This window comes from Ambystoma mexicanum, chromosome 2p (genome assembly GCF_040938575.1).
Source record: "Ambystoma mexicanum isolate Mex_15411 chromosome 2p, UKY_AmexF1_1, whole genome shotgun sequence".
NCBI lineage: Eukaryota > Metazoa > Chordata > Amphibia > Caudata > Ambystomatidae > Ambystoma > Ambystoma mexicanum.
Genome location: NC_090923.1, coordinates 767,722,541 through 767,747,056, shown reverse-complemented (window position 1 = coordinate 767,747,056; position 24,516 = coordinate 767,722,541). Strand labels below are relative to the sequence as shown.

General features: G+C 41.2%; 1 protein-coding gene across 1 annotated transcript in view; it reads left to right on the top strand.

Moving 5' to 3' along the window:
- Nucleotides 1-24,516, top strand: part of LOC138566772 (cytochrome P450 2G1-like) — a 747,200-nt gene that overhangs the window by 481,952 nt on the left and 240,732 nt on the right. The window contains exons 6-7 of the mRNA XM_069644419.1: nt 10,370-10,511; nt 13,770-13,957. Of these exons, the coding sequence (XP_069500520.1) occupies nt 10,370-10,511; nt 13,770-13,957 (330 nt within the window). The remainder of the gene's footprint in view (nt 1-10,369; nt 10,512-13,769; nt 13,958-24,516) is intronic.

Here is a 24,516-nt window from a genome sequence, read left to right as displayed (position 1 = left end):
TTTCAAACCCTTTTTGAAGTTCAATAAACACCCTTGAACAGTGGTCACTTGTGTCTGTTTTACTGTTGATACCATGCCTTTCTTACACTGGTCTCCTTTCCTCCTCTGCTTTCGCCCTTTCCCCTTTCCTTATCCAGAGTCCACTCTTCGTCTTCCTCCTTGCTGCCCTCCTCTTCCTCTTCGTCTTCATCTGAAACAACAATGTCCTCATCCAATATTTCAGTCTCCTCCTCCCCCCTGTCGTGCTTATTATCTAACTTAAATGTTATCCTTCCTGATGTCCTCCCTCTGTGTCCCACCTTTATCTTTCTTTTCTCCATTCCTCCTTCTCTATTACTCTCTCTGCTTCATTGAACAAAGTGTCCACCTGTTCTGTGCGCTTCTTTCTATGGGCCTCATTACACGGAAGACGGTAATGGTTAACGGCCACCGTTAATGGTAACGGTGGCCGTTAACCATTACCGCCTTACTACGAGGTCCCTTAGCGGGTTGGTGCTTTAACGCCTGCTTTTTGCAGGCGTTAAAAACCAACCCGCTAAGGGACCTCGGAGCTAATTACGGCACCGCAATTTTGCGGTGCCGTAGTTAGCGCCTTCCCCATTCCCATAGAGCCCTATGGGGCAGAAATGGGAATGGGGAAGGGCAATGGCGGAAGGGGGATTTACCGCCCCTCCAACCTTGGAATGGGGCGGTAAATCCCCTTTCCGCCAAGGCGGTGCCGGTATTTTACCGGCATGAGCCATGGCGCTAATAGCGCCATGGCTCACCGCCTTCCGTGTAATGAGGCCCTATGTCTGCCAGATAAATTTTGTCTCACCCATCAAGTTTCTCCCCGTCTCATCTCCCTGCTTTCCTTTTTTTCCTTTTACCCTCTCTGGGGACATCGGCCATGGGTTTGTATGCCCGGCTGCAGGTCTTAATGCTGGGCATGCTCCATACAGTGGAGGTGGGACACTGTTGTTTTGTCACATTGTCTTCAAAGGCTCGTCCTTTTTCTCTTTGTAGAGCTTCCTTAGCCCTAAAATCCTCTGTCTACTCTAGAACCTTTGTGATTTTTATTTGTTTAATTTTTTAATTTATACCTCGCAAACATACACTCTTAGGCGTGAGGGCGCCAACAAACAAAAACGAATACAAAGCCAAAGGCCAAGTACTGGGCATGCAAAGTAAAAAATGAAGAAAAAAAATATGGGGTACATAACAACAAGAGAACATTCATAAACGATTATATAAAGCATACAATTGCGCAAAAAAGTAAAAATAATTAGACATAGGGCCTGATCACGACTTTGGCGGTAAAGCCAGCAGTATTACCGCCGGTGGTATTAGCCCTACCGCCAAACTCCCCGGCACTAACAGAGCCGAATCACGAGTTTGGCGGTAATGTAATTCCCCATTCCCCATTGAGCCCATTCGGGACTGCCCCATTCCCCATTAGGCTCAATGGGGAAAATTTGCGCTCTTACCACCGGCGGATCTTGGCTGGGGGGGAATCCGCTGAAGTCCTGATTTGGCGGGCCCTTAAATCCGGCGGTAATAGCGCAACTGCCGGATTTAAGGGTTATCGCCAAAGTCATGATGAGGCCCATAGTCAAAACACAAGGCTCAAGACAAAAACAGTTGTTTAAAAAACATCATACAAATAGAATATGAACATTCGATCAGTTCAGGACAATTTTTAGTTTGGCAAGTGACGGGAAAAGACTCAAATTAGTAATGCTATTCAGGAACTGAGGTAGGCTACTAGAGCCCCATCCCACCACTGTACAGTCAGTGTTCTCGGAACTGCACCAGTTATTGATATTTAACCTGTGGAGGACCCTTAAGTCCTCAGTTCTCATGCAGTTGCCTCCCACATTTAGGTTAAACCAGACTAAGATTTTATTCTTGAGTGCCGCTCTAGATTCAGACTGTCTGAGTTTATCCACATTAGTGATAATGACATTTCTTGAGTCCAGAACAAAGTTCCTTAAGGTAGGGTCCATGATTGTCGCCATCGTTGATTACTTAAGTCGCAAATCTTTATGATGGGTAGGTGGAGCTACAAACATGGGCGGAGGCTAGATACTTTTCATTGAGGCTTCCACCTCACAGGAAGGGACAGAGACAGCTACTTTTGCCTGCAAAGGCGAACCCATGGGGAGGGACTCAGTGGGGTCTGTTTAAGTTCCCTGATGAGACATTTTTTGAACTGAGTTAGTTTGAGAGGAAGTATCTGTTCTTTTACATGATGTTTAAGCAGGCTTCTGCAAATTAGGCAAAGTGGGCAGATAAGACTTAGAACCAACAGAGCCCACCCAGGATAGAAGATCCTCGAGACTAGAACATGCCATAAGGTCTCATAGAAAATGGTCTTTCACAGCCAGACATTTTTCAAGTGCTTTGGGAGCAAGCAACCCCCTATTGGGGCTTTCCACTATTGTCTCACCCAGGTGTTGCCCTTTTGATATTTGCTGGGTTAACGCAGTCTGGACATGCATCGGTGCAGTGCATAGCTTCCTGGTATGTCAAATACCTCGTACTCTGCTAACCTCCCTTTTACCAGTCCCAAATCATCAGAGGACACAGGTGCATTAAACTGTGTGTTCATAGGTGTAGATAATGGGGAACATGCAACGCTAACAGCGATCTTAGATTCGCTGCTGAGGTTTTTATTAATAAGTAAACGTTTTTGAGAATAGGAGCTGCTCCTTCTGGAGCTTTTGTGCTTTTGTCTTCTTTTTGCGCTTAAAGCTAGTACTTCCGAGAGGCGTCTTCCAACCCCTGGGGCACTGGGGGGGGATTAAAGTAGAGAGAGAGAGACCCCCTCTGCCCACCACATTGGTGTGATGGCTAGGAGGCACTGGGGTGGAGGCCAGCCCTGCTTTTCAGGATCAGTCTAAATTCTTATCCATACTAAGCATGGCTTGCAATCTTGTAGCCGGCATAGCACTTAAGGATACATTTCCACGTGATCTGGGGCACAGAAACAGATACAATATATAGAGAAAAAACTGCAAAGGCACTTACCCACGTGTGAAAGCCCGTGGCCCAACAAAGCACTGGGCCAGTGCTGGCAGAGGGTGCTACCATGCGATCCCTCGCATAAACGCAACAGTCCACCGTCAAAAAGCAGTTGCGGTAAGAGGCTGATGACTAGGGGTTTCAGGAGGGGGTAACGCTGCACAGCGTTCTTTGCAGCAGCTTCCAATGGCCTCACTGAGCTCGCTCCTCCACAGCGAGATTAGAGAAACAGACCCTGCAATGGAGCAGGGCTGCGCCAGGCCGCACCATCTAGAAAGGCCACCTCCGACAGCAGACTCTGAGCCCTCAATCATGGAGTCTGCCTGTTTAAGCGAGTCTGCCACGTACTTCGTTAATAGGTATGAGAAGATATGAGCTTACTATCAAACGTTCCCTCCCTTGGCCATGCATGGAAATACTGTCCTGCAGTGTCCTGAACCCATTGAAAATTCTATTTTATTTTATCGTGATATTATGTCAACTTTTCACACATGTGATCGAGGGGACTATCCTGAAAAGCCATTATCCAAACCACTCGCCTCTTCCCCCTGTTGTGTCTCCTTTTCTCTATTCCCCCTTGTCCCCTTTCCTCTATTTTTCCCCGTTCACGCCCCCACTCTCATTCACCTCTCAGACACGCATACTTCACTTCTCCTTACACCCTACTCACAATCTCTGTCCCTCTCCGCAGGCCTGCCCATGCACACCCACCATGCACACCAACCCTCTCCATCAGCCTGTCCACTCTGTGTTGGTTTACCACAAGCCCTCTCCACCGTTCCACCTTTACCTCAGTTATTGTAAATGTACACCAGACCATTCCCTTCCTCCAGGCTACTGTCTGCCGCTACTTTGCCAAGCACAACATTGTACGCCCGGTACCATAGCCGCTGACCCTTCCACCTTGGTCGAAGGCACGAAAACGAAAAGACACTAATCACTGATAATTGATCACCACAACACTCCAACATGTACTATTCTATAGCACACTTCATTCAACACTTCAACAAATAAATGAAAGCAACACCTTCCTCCCCCATGACACAACTATACAATGACCCGCATTATGCGCAACTCCCATCTAATGGGGACGGCCACTTTCTACGCACCTTTTCGGCTTTAATGCAGATGTGTTCGCCACGCATCCAATCCCTCTGGGGTGGATTGTACTACAATCTACGACTACTGCAGCTGATCTTCCTCCCTCCTTGAGGATGTGTTCTAAACACCATAAAAAGAGATTCTCTCCCCCCTTGTGGGCATGTAACCACGACGCAGCGTTTCATGCATGGGAACACACACATTTCCTAGAGATCCTCAAGCCCTCTCAGCACCAAGCCTTCCTTGCTGGCTGGCTCCTCCTCCTGAGCAAGGGCGGCGCTCGGGACTAGACAGACCTTTGTGAATTCGTCATCTGCAGGACCTCATCTTTGGTGTGCACACAACTGGTCTGTGGTTGCCAGACCCGTGCCCTCTGGGAGGGTGACCGGAATACCCTCAGTTGGCAGAGGGAACCGAGGATCTCACTGGGGGCTCCCATATGTATCAGTGGTCCTCCACAAGCATGTAGTCAATAAGATACCTGAAGTAATCCGAAAAGGAGCATACACCAGGCAAGAAGCAACGCTGTTTATTACAGCTCAGCTGAGCATGCACAATTCAAACAATGCAGGGGAACAGAACTGGTTGATAGGAGTTGACAACACCACTTACTGCGGTCACATATTTTATATGGTTAAAATGTGTATTTGCATAGTCACAAACAGTTGCAATTAATGTTGCCAAATTACACATCCTACTAAGCTGATTGGCTGGACTACAGCAGTCCCCTATAGCTGGACATATGTTAATCAAAGATGATTGGAGCAAACCATCTTGATGCCTCTGTTCATCACCACCTCCTTTCGCCACATCCCTTCCCACTCCGTTGCAAGAATTACTTTTTATTTGTAATGTGAAATCGTGCTGTCCTGCAGGACTTTAATATTCTGCCACTGGTCAGCACACATAGAAAAACACAAGACATCCTGAGCCTGTGGGAAGGGAGACATTCACATGTCATCCGACCAATGAGGTGCCTCGCGGACATCAGCATGAACACAATATACTTGTTGCCTTACAGGGACACCAAAACTCACCTTCTGATTTGCTCCTTCCTGTATCATCCCCTCGTCCCACATACTTCTTCCCAGGCCCACCTGCTGAGGGGCAATTTGAAACTACTGACCATACTGTGGCTGTGCCTCCCCGAACGAGTTTAATTCTCTCTGGTCCCAGTGAGCACCCGAAAGCCTGGCTCGCTGACCTTGTATGTATCTGCTGGTTCCTGTTTCATGCTACTACTGCCTCCTGGGAACAGTTAGCTGACATCATTCTTCCAGCGGCCCATTGCCTCAGGGTGCTTATTCAATTTTCTGTTTGCCCATCATTCAGGACCTGTCTGTGTTAAACCCAAATTATTTACTTACCTATGGTTCTCATCTCATAATGGCAGCCAGGTGGTTCCCCTCGTATTATGTTACCATATTTATGTCGGGCTCCTTCCCCATACTCCCGAAGCCTCCTCATTTCCCACTTTGAGCACCCTACCTCGATTTTGTCCACAGACTTCTTGAGCTACGTGTGTGCCTTAGACACTTTTATTGCAGCTGTCAATGATCTCCTGTCAAATCTAGGGATGCCTTGTCCTGCTCCCAACATTCCTGCAGCTGGTAGGTATGCCCCCTTGACAGCGCTGAATCAGCACCTTCCCTTTTCTATGAAGTTATCTACAAGTTCAGTGTTTACACAGTCTCTGGACGTCTGCTACAGGCATTGTGGTACACTCCTAAGTAGTTCTGGCATTGCTTCCACAGAACCTGTGTATCTGAGAAGGAAGGCACCAATCAAAGTCTGGAGGAAGCTCAATATTCCGATCAAGGTGATGATAAAGCCACATTCAATCAAAGAGGGCTCTTAATAACCCCATGGAAAGACTGTCAGGAGTCAGAGCACAATGATGTAAGGGAAAGACTGTCCAAGCTAGAATTGCTATTCTTTGATTTCCTTTTTTATCCCACATTTCCTTTACAGATCCATTGCAAGCCTTTAGCATGTTTGTGTTTTTGAATAAATCCTGTTGTACAGAACTCTACGGGCCTCATTACGACCCTGGCGCTCCCGGATTGAAGGGGGCCGGTACAGCACCAACCCCCTTTAATCCGGAGCGCCGATTACAAGCGTGCTTTCCGGGTCCCACGAGGTGAAGAGGGAGGCTATAATGGGCCAGATGTAATATGCCCGTTATTACCTCCCTCCCCATTCCCATTGAGCCCTATGGGGGCTCAAATGGGAATGGAGAAGGGTTCCTGTATGGTGGACTTACCAGGTCCTCCAATCTCGGAGTAACCCGGTAAGTCCCCATTGCAGGAACACGGTAATGGAGCCCGGAACGGTGGCAGCCGCCGTTCTCGTAATGAGGCCCTACATGTTTAAAGCTGTCTGATCACCAGTTTAAACAAGTCGATGTAGTGGATAAAACTGTTATGCAGAAAGAACCACTGTAACAAAGTGGACTGTTACATAAAAAGTAATTATTTGAAAATTTCAGTCTGTAGCAACTGTGGCGAGCTTCCTATTCTTCAAATGTATTAAGTTGTTATGGTCTGATTGTTTGTTTGCTGCACCTGGAACTTGAGACACTGCGACTGACCAGTGTCAAAGTTAACTTGTTAGAAAGAAATAACATGAGTACTCCACTAATGCGCTCCAAATTAATTATATTTGTGATTGAATCATGCAATTCATTTTCATTGACAGGATTTTCTTCACCAAATTAAACATTTGTTTTTCTCCATACCAGGTTTTAGCAATTTGTTGTCATTTCTATTTGTTTCACACCCTCAAAGTAAGCAGTTGTTTTTCTCCATACCAGGTTTTAGCAAGTTGTTGTCATTGCTTTTTGTTTCATACCCTCTACACGTGTTTCCCCATCTTTTTTTGGATGGTTCATCAGGAGGGATTTAATACCAATTTTGAGTCAATTGTAATGTCAATTTTGAATCAATTGTATAATATTAATATTGGTTTCTTGATAATTTATGTCCCTTGTTTTTCAATCTTTGTTTGCCAGATTATTTGTTTATTAATCTCAAGCAGTTGGCTTCCTTGGAGTATGCTCTTTCTTCGTGCGGTTTCTACTCTCATTCTATGTGTATGATTTAGTTGTATTTTCTTTAGTTTGCTTGGGAATGCGATTTTCTCTGCTGGTCTCATTTTGTAGCTGGATTCGGATATGATTGTATCCGAATCCGGCTACAAAATGAGACCAGCAGAGAAAACAACTGCTATATATTCTAGCATATTAATGGGCCACTAGCCATGGCCTTTGAGCTTGAGCAGTTTGCACATCTTTTGGCCATGTCAACTGTATATTTTAAAATAATAAAATGCAATAAGCAATGGCCTTTGGCCATTCCCACTGTGTAATATACAACACTAACCAGTCACTGTCTATGTCCGTTGTCCGTGCCCACTCTATATTATTTACACTAGCCAGCCACTAGATGTGGTCTTCAACACATTACTAGCCAGTGGCCATGGCCTTTAGCTCTGCCAACCCTATGTTCTAACATATTAATCGTCCGTAGCTATGGCTTTTAGTCATGGCCACTTACTACAGCTTTCAACGTTGCCCACTGTATATTTTAAAGTTAAAACAGTAATGGACTAATAGGCATGGCGTTTAACAATGCACATTGGTATTCTTTAACACTAACCGACCACTAGCTATGACCTTTAGTGCTGGCCAGTGACCCCGGCCGTTGTCATGACCAAGTTCCCTGCCTAAACTGTTATTAAGGTAATCAAACTTTTCCTGAGCTAATTTATAAATGGTGTTATGTCTAATTCCGTTATCGATGTAATCTACAATGTAATTAGTGTTGTCACCAGTGGTGGCATCAGTGATCTGATTTGTAATCTCATCAGTGTTCTCATACAACATGTCGTAAGTGATGTCATCAGTTATGTATTCTTTGATGTCATCATTGTGGTCATAGGCTGTGCAACAGGGGTGGCAAAGTTAAGGTGGCTTTAGCTGAATTTCAGGGGTTTCGTTGCGTTAAGCTCTCACTTTAACGTTCCTGCATCTAAAGTTGTATCCTTGAATTTCAAAGGGTTTGCTACAATGTATTGGTCACCTTAAAATCCAATAAAGTTTTTTCCTTGAATTAACATGGTCATAATTCGCATTTATAATACAGACAATTGGGCAAATGAAAACGAGTACAGTAATAACTGTGTACAAAGACTGCACTCAATGTATCCTAAATTCAATTTTTACAAGACTACTGCCCACATATATATCTACATATGTTTTTTTTAAACAGTTTTGTAGATGCAACTACCAAAGATGCATGCAGGACTAAATGTGGCAAAGACTGTGCAGTTTTACTTTGAGCTTCCACAGGGGATAACCGTGGCTGTAATGAAATACATAAGGAAATTTGATTTTTTACACACACTGTATTGAAAGGATAAATTAAAGGTATTTGATCCATATATCCAGTATGTGTTTTTATTGTCTATTTTTAGAACTGAAAAGCTGGTCCTGAAAGGACTGTTTTGGGGGTAAGGAAAAAAGAGGTAGAAAATGGGAAGGGAAAAATACTTGGAGTCATACATATGTCAAAAGGTTAAAAAAAAAAGAATTGTTTTTTCTGCATTTTATACTTTATCTCAATGAACACGGACAAAGGGCCTCATTACACGGAAGGCGGAAGGGGATTACCGCACTGGTAAGGGACCGATGCAGGTAATTCCCTGCCGCCCTACTACCAGGTCCCTCAGCGGGTCCCTAATGACGGGACCTGCTAAGGGACCCCAGAGCTAATAACGGTACCACAATTTGCAGTACCGTTATTAGCTCCATCCCCATTCCCATTGAGCCCTATGGGGGCTCAAATGGGAATGGGGAATGGTTCCCGGATTGGGGACTTACCGGTCCCGCAAAGTGCAGGATATGCCGGTAAGTCCCTATACCGGGAACCCGGACTCCGGCAACGGTAAACTGGTAGCCATGGCGCTAATAGCGCCATGGCTACCGCCTTACGTGTAATGATTGTTAATGTTGAATTAACGTGGATGTCCACAACATTTGCCACAACTTGCCACTCCTCATATATTAAGCCTTCCTTTGTCCAGTTACGTCAGTCTTCCACTCCTGTCCCCACAACTTCCTACTCCTGCAACTGTCTCTGGCCCTTATCATTAAACCAGCAATTTTAATCCACCATAAACCCTCAACCCTCCATTCTGGCCTGCCAGTGATATGGAAAAATTACCGGCTTTCTGGGTTGTGGGGCTGTTTAAGAATGTTTCGTTTCACAAAGAGATGCTATTCTGGGAGGTGAGAGACTTCTTTAAAAAAAAATTGAGCAATGTAATAAGCCATTGACTGCATCATGGTCGTTAGATGGATTTGAGCAGGGCAGTATATTGTCCCCTGCCTATGTCTGCATTTTGTTGATGCCTGTTAATGAAAGTCTTGCTTCCCTCGCAGGTGGCAGATTTAACAGGGCGATCCTGCTGCGCCGCTCCCCTATCTGCCCCCCCCCCACCCCCACGGGGCAGTTGCCCGCCCCTAGAAAAGGCCCAAGCAATAAGAATGTTGTTGTACAATACGATTTCCCATGTAGCGGATGCACATAGCAACTCACACCATGAACTATCATAAACACCATCAGAGTAACGTGTAGGCAACAACATGCAGCCCGATAGCAATACAGAGCGTGCACTGTATATAAACCCACACCATGACCAACAACAATGTGCTTCGAATGATACGTTTAGCATAACAAACGTAATACAATTCCATACAAGCCCACGCCATGACCAGCAATGTGCTTGTAATACCATGCCTAAAATAACATTCACATAATACAATTCAGCAACATAGCCACACACAGGAAATAGTGGCAATCATTGGGGGAAAAACGGGTTAATAGTTAAGGTTACTACTTATAAATCTACTGTTGTTAGGGACAGCATTATTACAAAATGAACACACATTAAGCATTTCCCTAATAATGTCAACTAAACCTTAACTCGCACTACACCACTACTTCACAACACTGACGTTGAATATTGGGTAGCTCCCTATGGCAGAAATGTATCTTGTGAAGTAATGGTACACACAGAGGTAAGGTTTCATTTTGAGTGAAATAGACTGTATAAAGTAAGCACATAATTTGTTCTGAGTGACTTCGCCTCTTTGGAGGTCATAGCTTTAACTTTTTAAAAGAGGTGTGTGTTCCCACTGCCATGTTTGTTTATAGACAACTATACATGGGTATTAACATCGGTGTACGTGCTTCTTTCTTTTCAGGAAGCCACTAATGCTGACTCGGAATTTGGGAATGAGAACATGGTAGCGTCTACACTGAATTTATTCTTTGCAGGAACAGAAACAGTCAGCACCACCTTGCGATATGGATTTCTGATTCTGTCAAAGTACCCGGAAGTAGAACGTGAGCATATACTTTCAGTGTTATGTTTCTGGGGGCAGCGATACCATTGCATGCCTTTTAAAACTTCCAATCTGAATTATGCAAAATATATCAAAACGATTTTAAGAGGGTGCATTTCAAGTGGCCATGTCCTGTCTCTGTATCACCCAACTCACAAACACTCAAGTTGTGTGTGAAGTTGCCAGACACCACGAACATTGTCCCTTCCAATATTGTTTAGTTGAACCACTGTCTCCAACGGAGATGTTTGTAAAGGAAGACTGATTATGGGAGTTCAGTCTGAGATGTTGGCTGTGAGCAGACATCTATTTTTGTTTTAGTTTCTAGAAGGTGCTTTACCTTTCCCCATGCACCAAAGTTCACTATATATTGTAGGGAGGGGAAGATGGCATTCAGTCCTCCTCCTCCACATTCATGCATTGTCAATTATTGCTAACTGCGTGGGTGGCAATTTCATGAATGTCCCTCTCAAAGGATTATTTGATCAAGTCGTCCATAAATGTTTTCTCACTCTTGTCGCACTAACCTGATTTACAGTAAGTAACAAGATAACACACATTTTTTTTTAAGGAAGTTTCTCACCCCCCACAACATAGGCCCAAAAAACAACAATCCCAATTCTGGACTCCACTTTCCACCCTAAGGCAATACAGGACTTCCTTACTGCAGTCAATAGCAGGAATCCAGCTGTTTCACCGAAGACCCCTGCCACCCCAGAATCTACAAAGCTATAACCCAGCGGCCCTACTCAGCCCCATATTCCAATCCGTCCTAAATTCATCCATAAAGTAAGGGCTCTTTTCTGCATGCCTTAAAATAGCTTTTGTTATGCCTGTGCTAAAATATGATAGCCATTACTAACATCTCAATGTCTTACCGATCCTTTGGTGCGCTGACCCTCAAAGTTCATCTGTCAACAACCTTGGAACTCTTGGAAAACAACAACCTCCTTTGTGAGTCACCAAGTGGATTCTAACTGATGAGGGATTCTGAGCCCGCACACTCTCCTCTATCTGGGATACGATACGCCAAAAAACGGTGCTGATGCAAATATTTCACAAAATCCTACTTTAAAAGAACCATTAAAAGTAATACACTGCATTACACCATCTGTCATGGATAGACCGAAACCACACAAGTGACCCCTTTCAGCTCTCACTTCCACATCCTCATCTTTGAAGTACCCCAAGGATGCAGCCTTGCCACCCTTTGAGAACTCATTAATAACTGAGGCCTCCTATCTTACAACTACCTCAAATGCACAAATTCATCCATAAACTGGCAGACGAGGTATCAAATAAACTGGATCTGAGCACCTGCCTCATGCATGACGAGCCATCAATGACAACAGACAGAAACTCAACACAACCAAAAACCAAATTATTCGTAGCACCACATCCACCAACCACATGCTAATCTCTTTCCTAAAGGGCTGGAAATAGTTCACATGTGACTGCAATGCAACCTTGGACTCATGATGGAGTGACTCCTCGAGTATGAGGTAAATGCAATTATAAGAAGAGGTTTCTTTCAACTCTGAACTACATGGTACAAGACATGATACCTATTCTTCCCACCTAGAATCAGGGCAGTCATCGCCCTAGCCATTTGAAGAGTAAACTATTCCAACAGTCTCTACCTGGGGCTCACTGCATATATACTAAATAGACTAAGAAAAAATTTGGCAGCTGACTTCTGAGACTCCCAAAACGTGATTCAATCTCTGTTGCCTTTCAAACACTTCTGTGTCTCCGCATTAAATGTAGGATACAAGTCAAATCCCCCTCTGTGGCTTCCAAGGAGACAATGCATATACTTAAGCAGTATACCCCAAGCGGCAGGGGCATTACCGAGTCAAGTAATGCCCCGGGGCCTATAGTTATAGGTCCGAGCGAAGCGAGGGCCTTAACAAAGGCGATAGGAAAATGGCACAATTTAAACAATCGGATGCATCCTAATGAAACTAAGTACATTTACCGAAACCCTCACCATTTTGAAAGAATGACCAAAAGAACAACCCCTCAAACCAGGAGAGAAAGGTGTCCTTATCTGGGCACTCTTGCCAACATGTCACATATCCACACAAAATACACAGTGGATCCAAGCCAGCCAGAGGAGTCCCTCTTGACTTTCCAATGAAACGGAAACAAGAACGCTTTGCATCCTGATGGAGAAGAGTATGGCAATTTGCCACTCCAGAACAGTAGCAGACTGGTACTAATACTGTTCAGTCTGGCATTAAACTCTCCATGACCAGGGTACTCCTTATTTCCAATTCCCTAACCTACCCCACACATAATGGATTCGCCTCTCCATCTTTTACCACCTTAAACAGTCTACCTCGCACAATGAAGTTATCTGCCTACACATACCTTCACCCTATTGACATTTACGTATCAATGCCAATGCTCATATCTTCAGTTCTATCACCCCCACCCCACACAATTTACCCGGTCTCTCAGCACGCTTTACATGATTGCCCCAAGCCCCAGAATATCTCCCGCCAAGACTGGAGCTGATGGAATGTGGAGCCAGCTTTAGTGATACTTGTCTCGCGGCTAACTTTACATTTTTAACAGTTGTTTAGATTTTAAATATCCATACATGAGAGTAAATTAGGCCTACCATGCACATAACGGCGATGCAGTCCTTTTACAGCACAAAGCTCATGTTGTGAAGCACAATAATGCTAGCAGCAGAGAATATGATGGCAATACCTGGCATATTATAGCAACACCAGTCAAATGATGCCAGTGCTGGGACCATTTCATGGCAAGCAATAGTATAATCTATCTATATGGTGGTAAGGTGAGCACCAGTGTACAGCACCATTATAAAAAGCCTATTTTTGCCAATGCTTGCTGAAAGCTGACTAGCTAAAAAGAGGGAATGTTTGGCATTTTGAAATTAAAATTACAAAGGTTTTATGTTGGTGGAGTCTGAAATGTAAAATTATTTATCGGGTAAGGTAGTACAGTGGGCTTAGCATCCACCAGAATACTTCAGGCCATAAGTTTGAATTCCGGCCGGATTTACTCAAACCTTGCTTCTCCAGGGTTAATAAAAGGACACTCCCCTTTTGTTGGAAAACAAATACTATAATTTGAGAAAGTTTGTAACAGGCGCTATATGAATAATCAGTATTTGGAAACAATTGCTCTTGAAAATTGTGTGAATAAGGAAGTAGGACCAAGAATAAGTTTGCAGCTTGAAGCAACAAAAAAGGACTGTGTTTCTCAAAACTACTACTCTTTTCAGAAAAAGTCCACGAGGAAATTGACCGTATAATTGGACGAGAGCGCAGTCCTAGAATCGAAGACCGGAGCAAAATGTCATACACCGATGCCGTGATCCACGAGATCCAGCGCTTCAGTGATATCATCCCAGGAGGTGTCCCACGCTGCACAATAAAAGATACCAAACTCCGGGGATTCCTTATTCCTAAGGTATGACTTGTACTGTCTGGAAATGTTGACATTGTTAACAAGATTTAATGTTGAATTATAGTGTTGAGGCAAACAGAATTAGGTCTACATGAATAGCAACACATCAAAATATTTTTTTGTTCAAATCTTTATTGAAGAAATTACTGCACAAACGTAATATAAGTTTACACATTTATAACATATTTTGCATTGTATGACATACAGGAAACGAAGCAATGACTAGGGTGATGGTCAAAATAAAAATAGAGAAGGAATGGTGGGACAAAACCCAAATCATAAAACTTTAGATCAAAAAAATTGAGAGTGAGCTGAAAAGAGACAACATTCTAACCAACTCAGCCATGACTTAAAAAATGTAAATATCCAAATTATACAAACATTTACAAATAAATCTTAATTGTGCTTAGACTAGTTACAATTATAAGTACTTTATCAGTTGAGAACAACAAATACTATTCAGAAAGCAAATACAAATATCAATGTAAATATATAGATAAAAATCATTAAGAATGTACGTATAACCTGTTTTAGAAAATAATGTAAGTACTGGAAAAATTAACATGAAACTAGGATTAATTAGATAAGCAAACAGTAAATGTGCCCAAACAATCACTTTACACTCTGTGCTGTTTCATGTAATATAACATAGTCTCATACCAAATATAAATGAATAGAAAGTAAATTATGTGGCTTTCAGAAGAAATGTACTTAATAAACACAGAAATTAGTAAATTACTCCACTTTCTCTACATATGTTATTTAACAGCAGCATATTTGAATGTAATAATTTTCCATACTTTAGCATCAGTAATAGGTGTTATTTTAGTTACACATTTTCAAATTCCAGTCTGAAATCCTGAACTTTTGTTTTATAGTATTGCCTAGTATCTGTAACTGGGTTTCACAGAATGAAGCTAAAAAAGTCCCATGAGGGGAACTATAAGGACCAAAAGAAATGCCATTGCTTTGCCAAACTGGCTCATAAAATGTGGAAATTTTTGAGGAAAAATTACCTGGAAATTCTAGTCAGGGTGTAGTCATTCTTAATATAGAGGAAACTGTCTTAATATAGAGGAAACTGTATAAGAAATATTCTCATTCAGAAGGGATAACACAGAAATCAGTAAATTAAACCACTTTCACTACACATGTTCTTTAACAGCAGCATAGTTGAATGTAATAATTTTCCATGCTTAAGCAACATTAATAGGTGTAATTTTAGTTGCACGTTTTCAGTTTCCACGTAACATACAAACACCACAAAGACTCTACTATGCGCTCCAAATAGTAAATGGTATTCAAGAAATAAACTTTTCAGAGTTACTCCATTCTTAATGAAATTTATTCAATTTTTGTTTTTTCGATTTCTTTGAAAATCACAGGCTCATTTTCATTCACATTTCTTATTTCGATTTGTTTGAAAATTATAAATTCATTTTCATGTTCATTCACATTTTTTGCTGTGATTGGTTTGAACATTTTAAATTCATTTTCATTAACCTTTTCAATAACATTTCTTATATTCAATAAATAAATATTGTGACTTCATTTTCTTGTATTTCTTGAAATTTGTGCACTAGTTCCTTTTAGCACCCTCTAGTACCTTCTGGCACCCTCTACACGTGTTTCCCCATGCTTACATTAGGCATGGTTCTTCAGGAGGGGATTGGGATAAGGCGCTGTCTCTATTGTAAATCGAGCTGTTGGGCTGTGAGAAAAAAGGGGGGGACAAGAGAAATTGCCTTTATAATTGTAAACTCTTGGATGTCAATTAACAGTTACTAGATTGCATTTTCAATATCGCTTACTTGTTTACTATATTCCAATGGGTATTATGTTATTTGTGTTCATTCGGTTAAGGATCGCCTGGTCTGGCTGTTACTTGGCGGTCTGCCATGCGGTCTCTATAAGAGAAGGACCGCTTTTAGTTGTAACAACAATAATTGCTCCCATTTTTGTTTAAATTGAATTTAAAGTGTAATAGCATTCAGGGGCTTACCTGCGGTTCGTGTTGTTTCCAATTTGTTCGATTGCGGCTGTATTTTACAGAGATGCATCGGATTCGAGTGTCCGATGCATCTCTCAAAATGGCCGCCATAACTAATGCATCCGGAGCGTTGCGACGCAACGCAATGGTGTCACCGCGCTCCCGACGCAAAATGATTGCCATTTTGGATCAAGAATGGTTTATTTCTGTGTTAGTTCAGGGAATTGTTACTTGCCTATAGATTGTTATAGGCTGTGTTTAGAAATGATGAGAGGGGCTTGGATCAGTCCTGATTGTATTGTGATGTAAGTATTGGAGACATTCAGATTATATACAAGATAGTAGGTCATTTGTTAATCTGACGATGAGGGATGCCACTTAATGCTGTTAGTTACACATAACATGTTGTCACAATGTTAATTATTGCCTTTTTGGGCCTCACTAAACAAATACTTGTTATACTTGATAATGAGTAGTTTGCAAAATTCTTGATGAACGGAGGGGCAACGCATGTTGCTGTCGGTAATACAGTTCCATAATTCTCACAATACTAGATAATTTCTTTTGTGCATCATTACATTGTTTCATATCGGATTTCGAAAGTACATGACAATTATTTGGTTTCTTCTAGTCTACAAGAAATGGCCCATTTCTGTATCAGTGTTCAGGCCATGATTGCAACAGTCAAGGATACATATCCATTTAGCTTCCTGTTGACAAAGTTTTTTCTCCCTATTTCCTCCTCTTTGGCCTGTTTTGACCTGTTCGATTCCAAAAAGTCGTATCCCATCAGTGTGCGTTGTGGGGTGTTCAAGTGCAAAATGTTTTCCAAGAGGGTATCTTATATCTCTGTTTTTGATGGTTTGCAGATGTTCTGAAATTCGGATTTTCAAAGGCCTCACTGTGCTGCCTATGTAGATCTTGGCACATATGCAAGTAACAACATAGATTACATAGTGTGTGTTGCAGTTCATAAAGTCCATAATTGTGTACGTTTTGCCATTGGGCAGGCTTATTTCTTTTTTGCTTTTTTCCGCAAATTTGCAATAATTGCATTGTCCACATTTGAAAAAACCTTTTAGTTTGTCTTGCGACCAGATTTGGCTTTTGCCTTTTGATGAAACCTTTTTTTGTGAAATGTGATGGGCATAGGATTTGTTTAAAGTTTTTGGCTTTTCGATAAGTGATGAGAGGGTGGTCTACAACAAAGTTCTCGAGATCATTGTCCAATGTTAGTATATTCCAATGTTTCTGTAGAATTTTCCTTAGGATCTTGTTGTCCGCACTGTAGGTAGTCACAAATCTTATTTTGTTTTCTTGTTTGTCTGTTTGATCTTTTGTCTCTTTGTTCTGCAAGAGATCTATGCGGTTGCATTGTTTAGCTTTGGCTTGTGCTTCTTTCTATTGTTTGTTGTCATATCCTCTTTTAAGAAATTTTGCAGTTGCTGTCTCCATGTGGTTGTTCATTTCTGTATCTTGAGTACAATTGCATGTTATCCTGATGAATTCCCCATATGGTTTATTCTTGATTGTGTGCGGTGGATGATTGCTGCGGGCATGAAGAATGCTGTTTCCTGCGGTTGGTTTTGTATAGAGCGTGGTTTGTATTTTATTGTTTTCAATGTAAAGTTGTAGGTCCAGGAAGTGAATCTGATTAGTGCTTTCCTCCATTGTAAGTTTTAGGTTGTATTTATTATTGTTGAGATATCTATGATAGTCTTGAAGAGTTGTTTGGTTTCCATTCCATATTACCAGAATATCATCTATGTACCTGCCCAGAAGATTATGTTGTTATCTTCAGTAAATGCTTTATGCAGCCAGGCATGTTTGAGTTCAAAACTGCCCATGTACAAGTTGGCATATGGGGGCGCAAATTTGGCTCCCATGGCGGTACCTTGGCATTGCTTATATACATAAATATGTTGTTATGTAGAACGAAGTTCAGCATTTCCAGTATCATGTTGTTTTGTTCCAGATATGAGACAGATCTTGCTTTTAGAAAGTATTCTGTTGTTTCCAAGACTTTCATATGTAGTATACTGGTGTATAAGGCCATGACATCAAAGGTGACTAGTCTATAATTTTCTTCCCAATTGATGTTTTCCAACTGTTGTATGATATGTTTAGTGTCCTTTACATATGATGCAGGATTTGCTGCCAGGGGTTGTAGAAAACGGTCAATGTATGCTGAGATGGGTTCTGTGACTGCACCAATGCCATTTATTATTGGTCTGCTGGAAGATATGGTGACGTAACTTTTATGATTTTTGGTAGAAAATAGATTGTGGCAAGTACCGGATGTTTGGACTTCAGGAAATCTAGTTCTTCTTCAGAGAGAAGGCCATTCTCATACCAGTCAGTGGTCATTTGATTCCATTCTGCCATGATGGTTGTTAAGGGGTTGTCTTTAAGTTTTGTATAGCAGGTTCAGTCCTCTAAGTGTTTGGCTGCCTTTTTGATGTATTCTTGAGTATTCAGAAGTACTATTTTGCCTCCTTTATCAGCCTCTTTTATTGTGATATTGTCATGTTTGCTTAGCTCCAAAATTGCAGTTCTTTCTTTCTTTGTGAGATTGTCCTCTTTGTCCTGTGTCTATATCTTAATCTGTAATTAGTGTCTCCATAGTATGGCTTTCTTCCATATCTCCAATGTTGAGTAAGCTTACTGTGTGTTCTGTATCTTGTATCGTGAGTTCCGATATTGGAGGTTTCAGTGTTCCTTCTTTTTTTCTTATCTGACAGGTTGCAAAGTGTTTTCTTATTTTGAGCAGTCTACTGAATTTGTAGAGCTCCACATTACTTTGAAAAAAAACTAATCTGTTGGTTGGGCTGAAAGACAACCCTTTGTTGAGTGCTGAATGCAATTCCTTTGAGAGTTCTGGGTCAGAAAGATTGAGAACTATGGTTTCTTCTGGCTTGAATTTTTGGATCTTGTCCACATGTCTTTTGGATTGTCTTTTGTTTGTTCTGTTCTTACCCCTCCTTCTCCTCTTTGTGGGCCACCATTTGTGTCTCCATGTTGCATTTGTTGGTTTCTGAGTTGCTGTGTGCTTTTGTAGAGAGGATAAGACCTTGCTTGCCTGTGTTTCTGAAATTCCTCTAAAAAAGAGCATGTGGTATTTTCTCCTGTTATGCATTCCTCTTCCCTGGGTTCTGCTGATTTTTTGCTTTCACTGTCTGGCTCTGATGATTCTGAGGTTGTTTCCTGAGGTTGTTTTGTTTGAGCTGCTGTTTCTTTGAAATGTTGTCTTTTTGGGGGGTGTGTTCTGAATTTGTTTTGGAACGTGTAGACCCATTTAAATTTATAGTCTAATTCGTCCCTTAGGAATGCCTGTTGTTTTTTTGCTTTTATTTCTTTCTCATAGTTGTTCAGATACACGTCCATGATTTGATAGTTTTTGAAGGTGGCTTCAGGCAGGTTAAGAGTCTCTATTATCTTTTTAATTTCTTCTATCTCCTCCAACAATTTAGTGTGAGTTTTTTTAGTGTACATGATGATTCTATGAATCATTTCTTTTGATGTTATTTTCAAAAGTTCCTCCCAATCTTTGAGATCCTTTATATACTCCTCTTCGAATGCTGGGAAGATACAGATTTTAGTCCTCTCGGTATTCGTCCCACTTTCAAGTAGTTTTCCATGGTGCTTATTTCCCACCAGTGGGAAAGTTCTTTTTTGGACAATAATTCTAATTTCTCAAATGCATGTTTTATGGATTTAATTTGAGATGTTTCACTTCCTGTATTGGTTGGGGGTACGCCTCTTGTTCCGTTTGTTGAAAACGTTTTTCCATTTTGATTATTTGTTTGCAATTTGAATATGTCACTCCTGGTGCTCAGCTTTTGTTGCTGTTTTGGCTCAAAATGATATAATGAAGTTTCAGTCTATTTAGTAACTATTGTGAGCTACCTTGGTTTTCAAAGCTTTGTCTGTATTTCACTTGGCTACTTTCTTTGCTGCATGTGGAGCTGAAGACATTGCGACTGGCCAATGTCAGTAATAACATGTAACATACAAACACCACAAAAACTCCACTATGCGCTCCAAATTGTAAATGGTATTCAAGAAATAAACTTTTCAGTTACTCCATTCTTAATGAAATGTATTCAATTTTTGTTTTTTCAATTTCTTTGAAAATCACGGGCTCATTTTCATTCACATTTCTTATTTCGATTTGTTTGAAAATTATAAATTCATTTTCATGTTCATTCACATTTTTTGCTGTGATTGGTTTGAAAATTTTAACTTCATTTTCATTAACCTTTTCAATTACATTTCTTATATTCAATAAAGAAAAATTGTGTACTTCATTTGCTTGTATTTCTTGAAATTTGTGCACTAGTTCCTTCTAGCACCCTCTAGTATCTTTTGGCACCCTCTAAACGTGTTTCCCCATGCTTACATTAGGCATGGTTCTTCAGGAGGGGATTGTGATAAGGCAGTGTCGCTATTGTAAATCGAGCTGTTGGGCTGTGAGAAAAAAGGGGGGAACAAGAGAAATTGCCTTAATAATCGTAAGCCCTTGGATGTCAATCAACAGTTACTAGATTGCATTTTCAATATCACTTACTTGCATTTTCAATATCACTTACTTGTTTACTATATTCCAATGGGTATTATGTTATTTGTGTTCATTCGGTTAAGGATCGCCTGGTCTGGCTGTTACTTGGCGGTCTGCCATGCGGTCTGTATAAGAGAAGGACCGCTTTTAGTTGTAACAACAATAATTGCTCCCATTTTTGTTTAAATTGAATTTAAAGTGTAATAGCATTCAGGGGCTTACCTGCGGTTCGTGTTGTTTCCAATTTGTTCGATTGCGGCTCTATTTTACAGAGATGCATCGGATTCGAGTGTCCGATGCATCTCTCAAAATGGCCGCCATAACTAATGCATCCGGAGCATCGCGACGCAACGCAATGGTGTCACCGCGCTCCCGACGCAAAATGATTGCCATTTTGGATCAAGAATGGTTTATTTCTGTGTTAGTTCAGGGAATTGTTACTTGCTTATAGATTGTTATAGACTGTGTTTAGAAATGATGAGAGGGGCTTGGAGCAGTCCTGATTGTATTGTAAACATACACCATTCTAGTATCACTTAAAGATCAATATTGTTCGGTAATTCATAGGGTCAGTTCTGTCCCCCTTCTTAAATATTGGAATTACCAATGATCGCTTCCAGGAAGGGGGAGAAGGTCCCTGTGACTTATTAATTGTGATTGAAAAGGCTAAACATATCAGATGGAATGATAGGTATGTGCAATAAGAACAGTATATTGGTTCCATCGATCACACAGGCGTCAATGATGTGTCTTTGTAGATGTGTAATTGTCAGCCGTGATGGCATAAGATTGCATAGTAGTTCACGCTGGTGCGTTTCATTCCAGATCCACGTCTCTGATGAGGAAGGAGCAGCGACTTTACGTGTGTTATGCACGCAAGTAGAAGATCCTTTTGACAAATAAGTGTATGTTGGTCATAATTGAATTGACATATTATGTACAGCCCTGAATAAGGTTATTAACCGAAATGCTTTGGCATATGTATAAGAAATGTTAGCCATGACATTTTCCTGGCCTCATCGAATATGAAGCAACAATATTCAATGAAAGAAATATAGAGTAATGTGAATAAACAATTCCTTTTGTGAACATTTGAAGTAATGGGATTTTGAAATTCTTGATTTTGTAAACTACACAACTACAACTTTACCTACATGTGCAGCCCTGTTTGGGCCAACTGAGAGCACCAGTTTTAATAGGGTGGATACACTCCATTTTTCTTCTTTTAATAAGATTGTGTAGTAGCATAATTACAGCACCTACTTTCAGTTTTAGCTTGTGAAGAGGCATTGATCCTACAGCGTTCCCCTCTTTAGATACTAAAATGTTGAACCATTTATTAACTATTCATGGACACTGGAACCGTTGTGCCCTGTGTGAAGAGAAGTAGGGGTGGAAAGAAGTAACTTATGAATGTTTGTGATAGTGGAAGGTAAGGTGACCGTGTAGAACTGTGCTTATTCTGTTTGTTGAAATGGTAGCTGATGTTGAAGTGGGTGCACTTTGCCATTTGGACAGCAGAGGGCAACCTAACACAGATATATTGCATCAACTGAGTACAGAAACATACCTCAGCCTGTTATATATATACATACATACATTCTATACATACATTACAGGGCCTGCGGTAGCGGCCCTGTAGTTATGGTTAAGTTGCTCAACCCATAGGAAGAGCCCTTTTTGGACAGCTTATAACTTTGAATCCTTACCAAACTTTGCAAAATAACTGTATGGGCCACCTGAAATTTTATGGCAAGTTTGGTGAGGTTTCATCAAGGGGGGGGGAAAGTTGTAAGGGGGTTCCTAAATGTCTATTTTTTCAATAGACGCAATGTAAAAACATTTTGCTCACATATACAGCCCAAACCGCTGGACGGATTTTCACTTAATTTGCGGCAGGAGTGGTGGCACTTGGTCCCGAAAACGTGCATTTGTAAATTTGGTGGACATCTGTCCAGTAGTTTTCTTTAAAACGGGTGAAAAGCAAGTGAACAAAAATTAGCGCTCAGCGCTCTGCTGACGGACCTCCGATTGGCCCAGGGGTCAACGTGATGTCTAAGGACATCAGGCATTCCCAGTGATTGGATGGTGAAAAGCGTGAGGTGCGTCACATTTTCCAAAACGCCCGCCATGTTGGATCTGCGGACAGCTGCGACTGACTGCAGACAGCATGGTTGGGAAAAAGTCTGGGAACACATTATTGGTCATTTGGTGGCTGCAAGTGGGCTTAGTCAGGGTAGGGAGTGGAATCTGGATGATATGGGAATATTTGATTAGGTGAAAAATAGGGTAGACAGTCTATTTTAATGTCTGCAGATGTAATTTGAATTGGGTAGGGCAGGGCAAGTTGTGGTGTGGTGGTTGTGGCCAGTGGCCCAATTCTTGGGTGCATGGCCGTACTATGCTGTGGTGGTTGGGGCTATGGACTACAGCCATGCACCCAAGTATCTAGGCACTGGCCACAACTACCACAGCACAATACGGCCATGCACCCAAGAATCTGGCCACTGGCCACAACCATTGTAATAATACGTCTTGAGTGGGCAGCCGGAGAAACACATTTGGGGTTATTTGGTGACTACAAGATGGCTTGGTCAGGGTAGGGGAGTGGTATCTAGATGATACAGTGATATTTGCATCGGTGAAAAATAGGGTTGATGGTCCATTTCAATTTCTGCAGATGTCATTTGAATTGGGTCAGGCCAAGTTGTGGTGTGGTGGTTGTGGCTCTTGCACCCAAGAATCTAGGCACTGCCCACAACCACCACAGCATAATACAGCCATGCATCCAAGAAACTGGCTACTGGCCACAACCATTGTAATAGTATGTGTACAGAAATTGAATCATGCCGTTGGAAACAAACATTATAATAATATGTGTAAAGTAATTATACATAGTGTGTGGGCAGTGTATAGTATTTGTAACATGGTGACATAATACAATCGAAGTGCAAATGGTACTTATGATTGCTGTACCATTGAGGGTACAGGTTGAGTTTGTTGTACATGGTAATTCAGGAGAAATCGTTGTTTCTTTTTCTGTGAAAAATACACAGCATAATATGTTAGGTAGGATAGTTTACAATGTTGCATTGCATACAATCTCACATATTCATTTACTTTTTAGACCCTCATAATCAGTACATTCTAAGTATTATGTTTGTAACAACATTAGCACAGTTGCTGTTTTTGATCGAATTGTCATTGGGAAAAATAATCTATACAGGATTTTAAAAGAAACCTACTACATTTATTTGACATTACGTGTCACAGTATGTTTGTTTGAAGTGTGCAGTACTTAAGGGAATGTTTAAGGTGCACAAATAAGTGTATTTGTTTTTACACGCATTCTTGCAGTAGGAAGAATCATAATGGTGTATTTGAAATGAAGTGAAATAGATGCCTGTTGGTGTATTGTAAGTGTTTTGCTTTTCGAAAGTGCTGATAGACTCTTTTTTTTAAAGGAATTTTTGAAGTACTTAGATATCTGTTGGCGTATTGAAACTGTTTTCTATTTCAAAAGCAGCATTGCAATACTATAGATGTAGTTAGATACCAGTTGGTGTATTCTAACTGTTGATAGTTTCATGGTTCTGAAGGGTATGTTTTGAAGCAGTGTGATTCCTGTTGGTGTAGTCTAACTATTTTGCTATTCAAAAGTAGCATTGGAGTAGTATGGCTTCAGTGAGATACCAGTTGGTGTATTTTAACTGTTGATAGTTTTACAGTTCTGAAGGGTATGTTTTGAAGCAGTGTGATTCCTGTTGGTGTATTCTAACTATTTTGCTATTCAAAAGTAGCATTGCAGTACTATGAATGCAGGTAGATACCAGTCAGTGTATTCTTACTGGTTTTAGCTCTACAGATCAGTGACTAAATTTTGTAGACCCTCATAATCAGTACATTCTAAGTACTATGTTTAAAAAACATTACTGCTTGTTGTGCACAATTGTTTGTTTGCATAACCATTGGGTCATTGTGAAATACATTTATGCAGGATTAACAAAAACATAC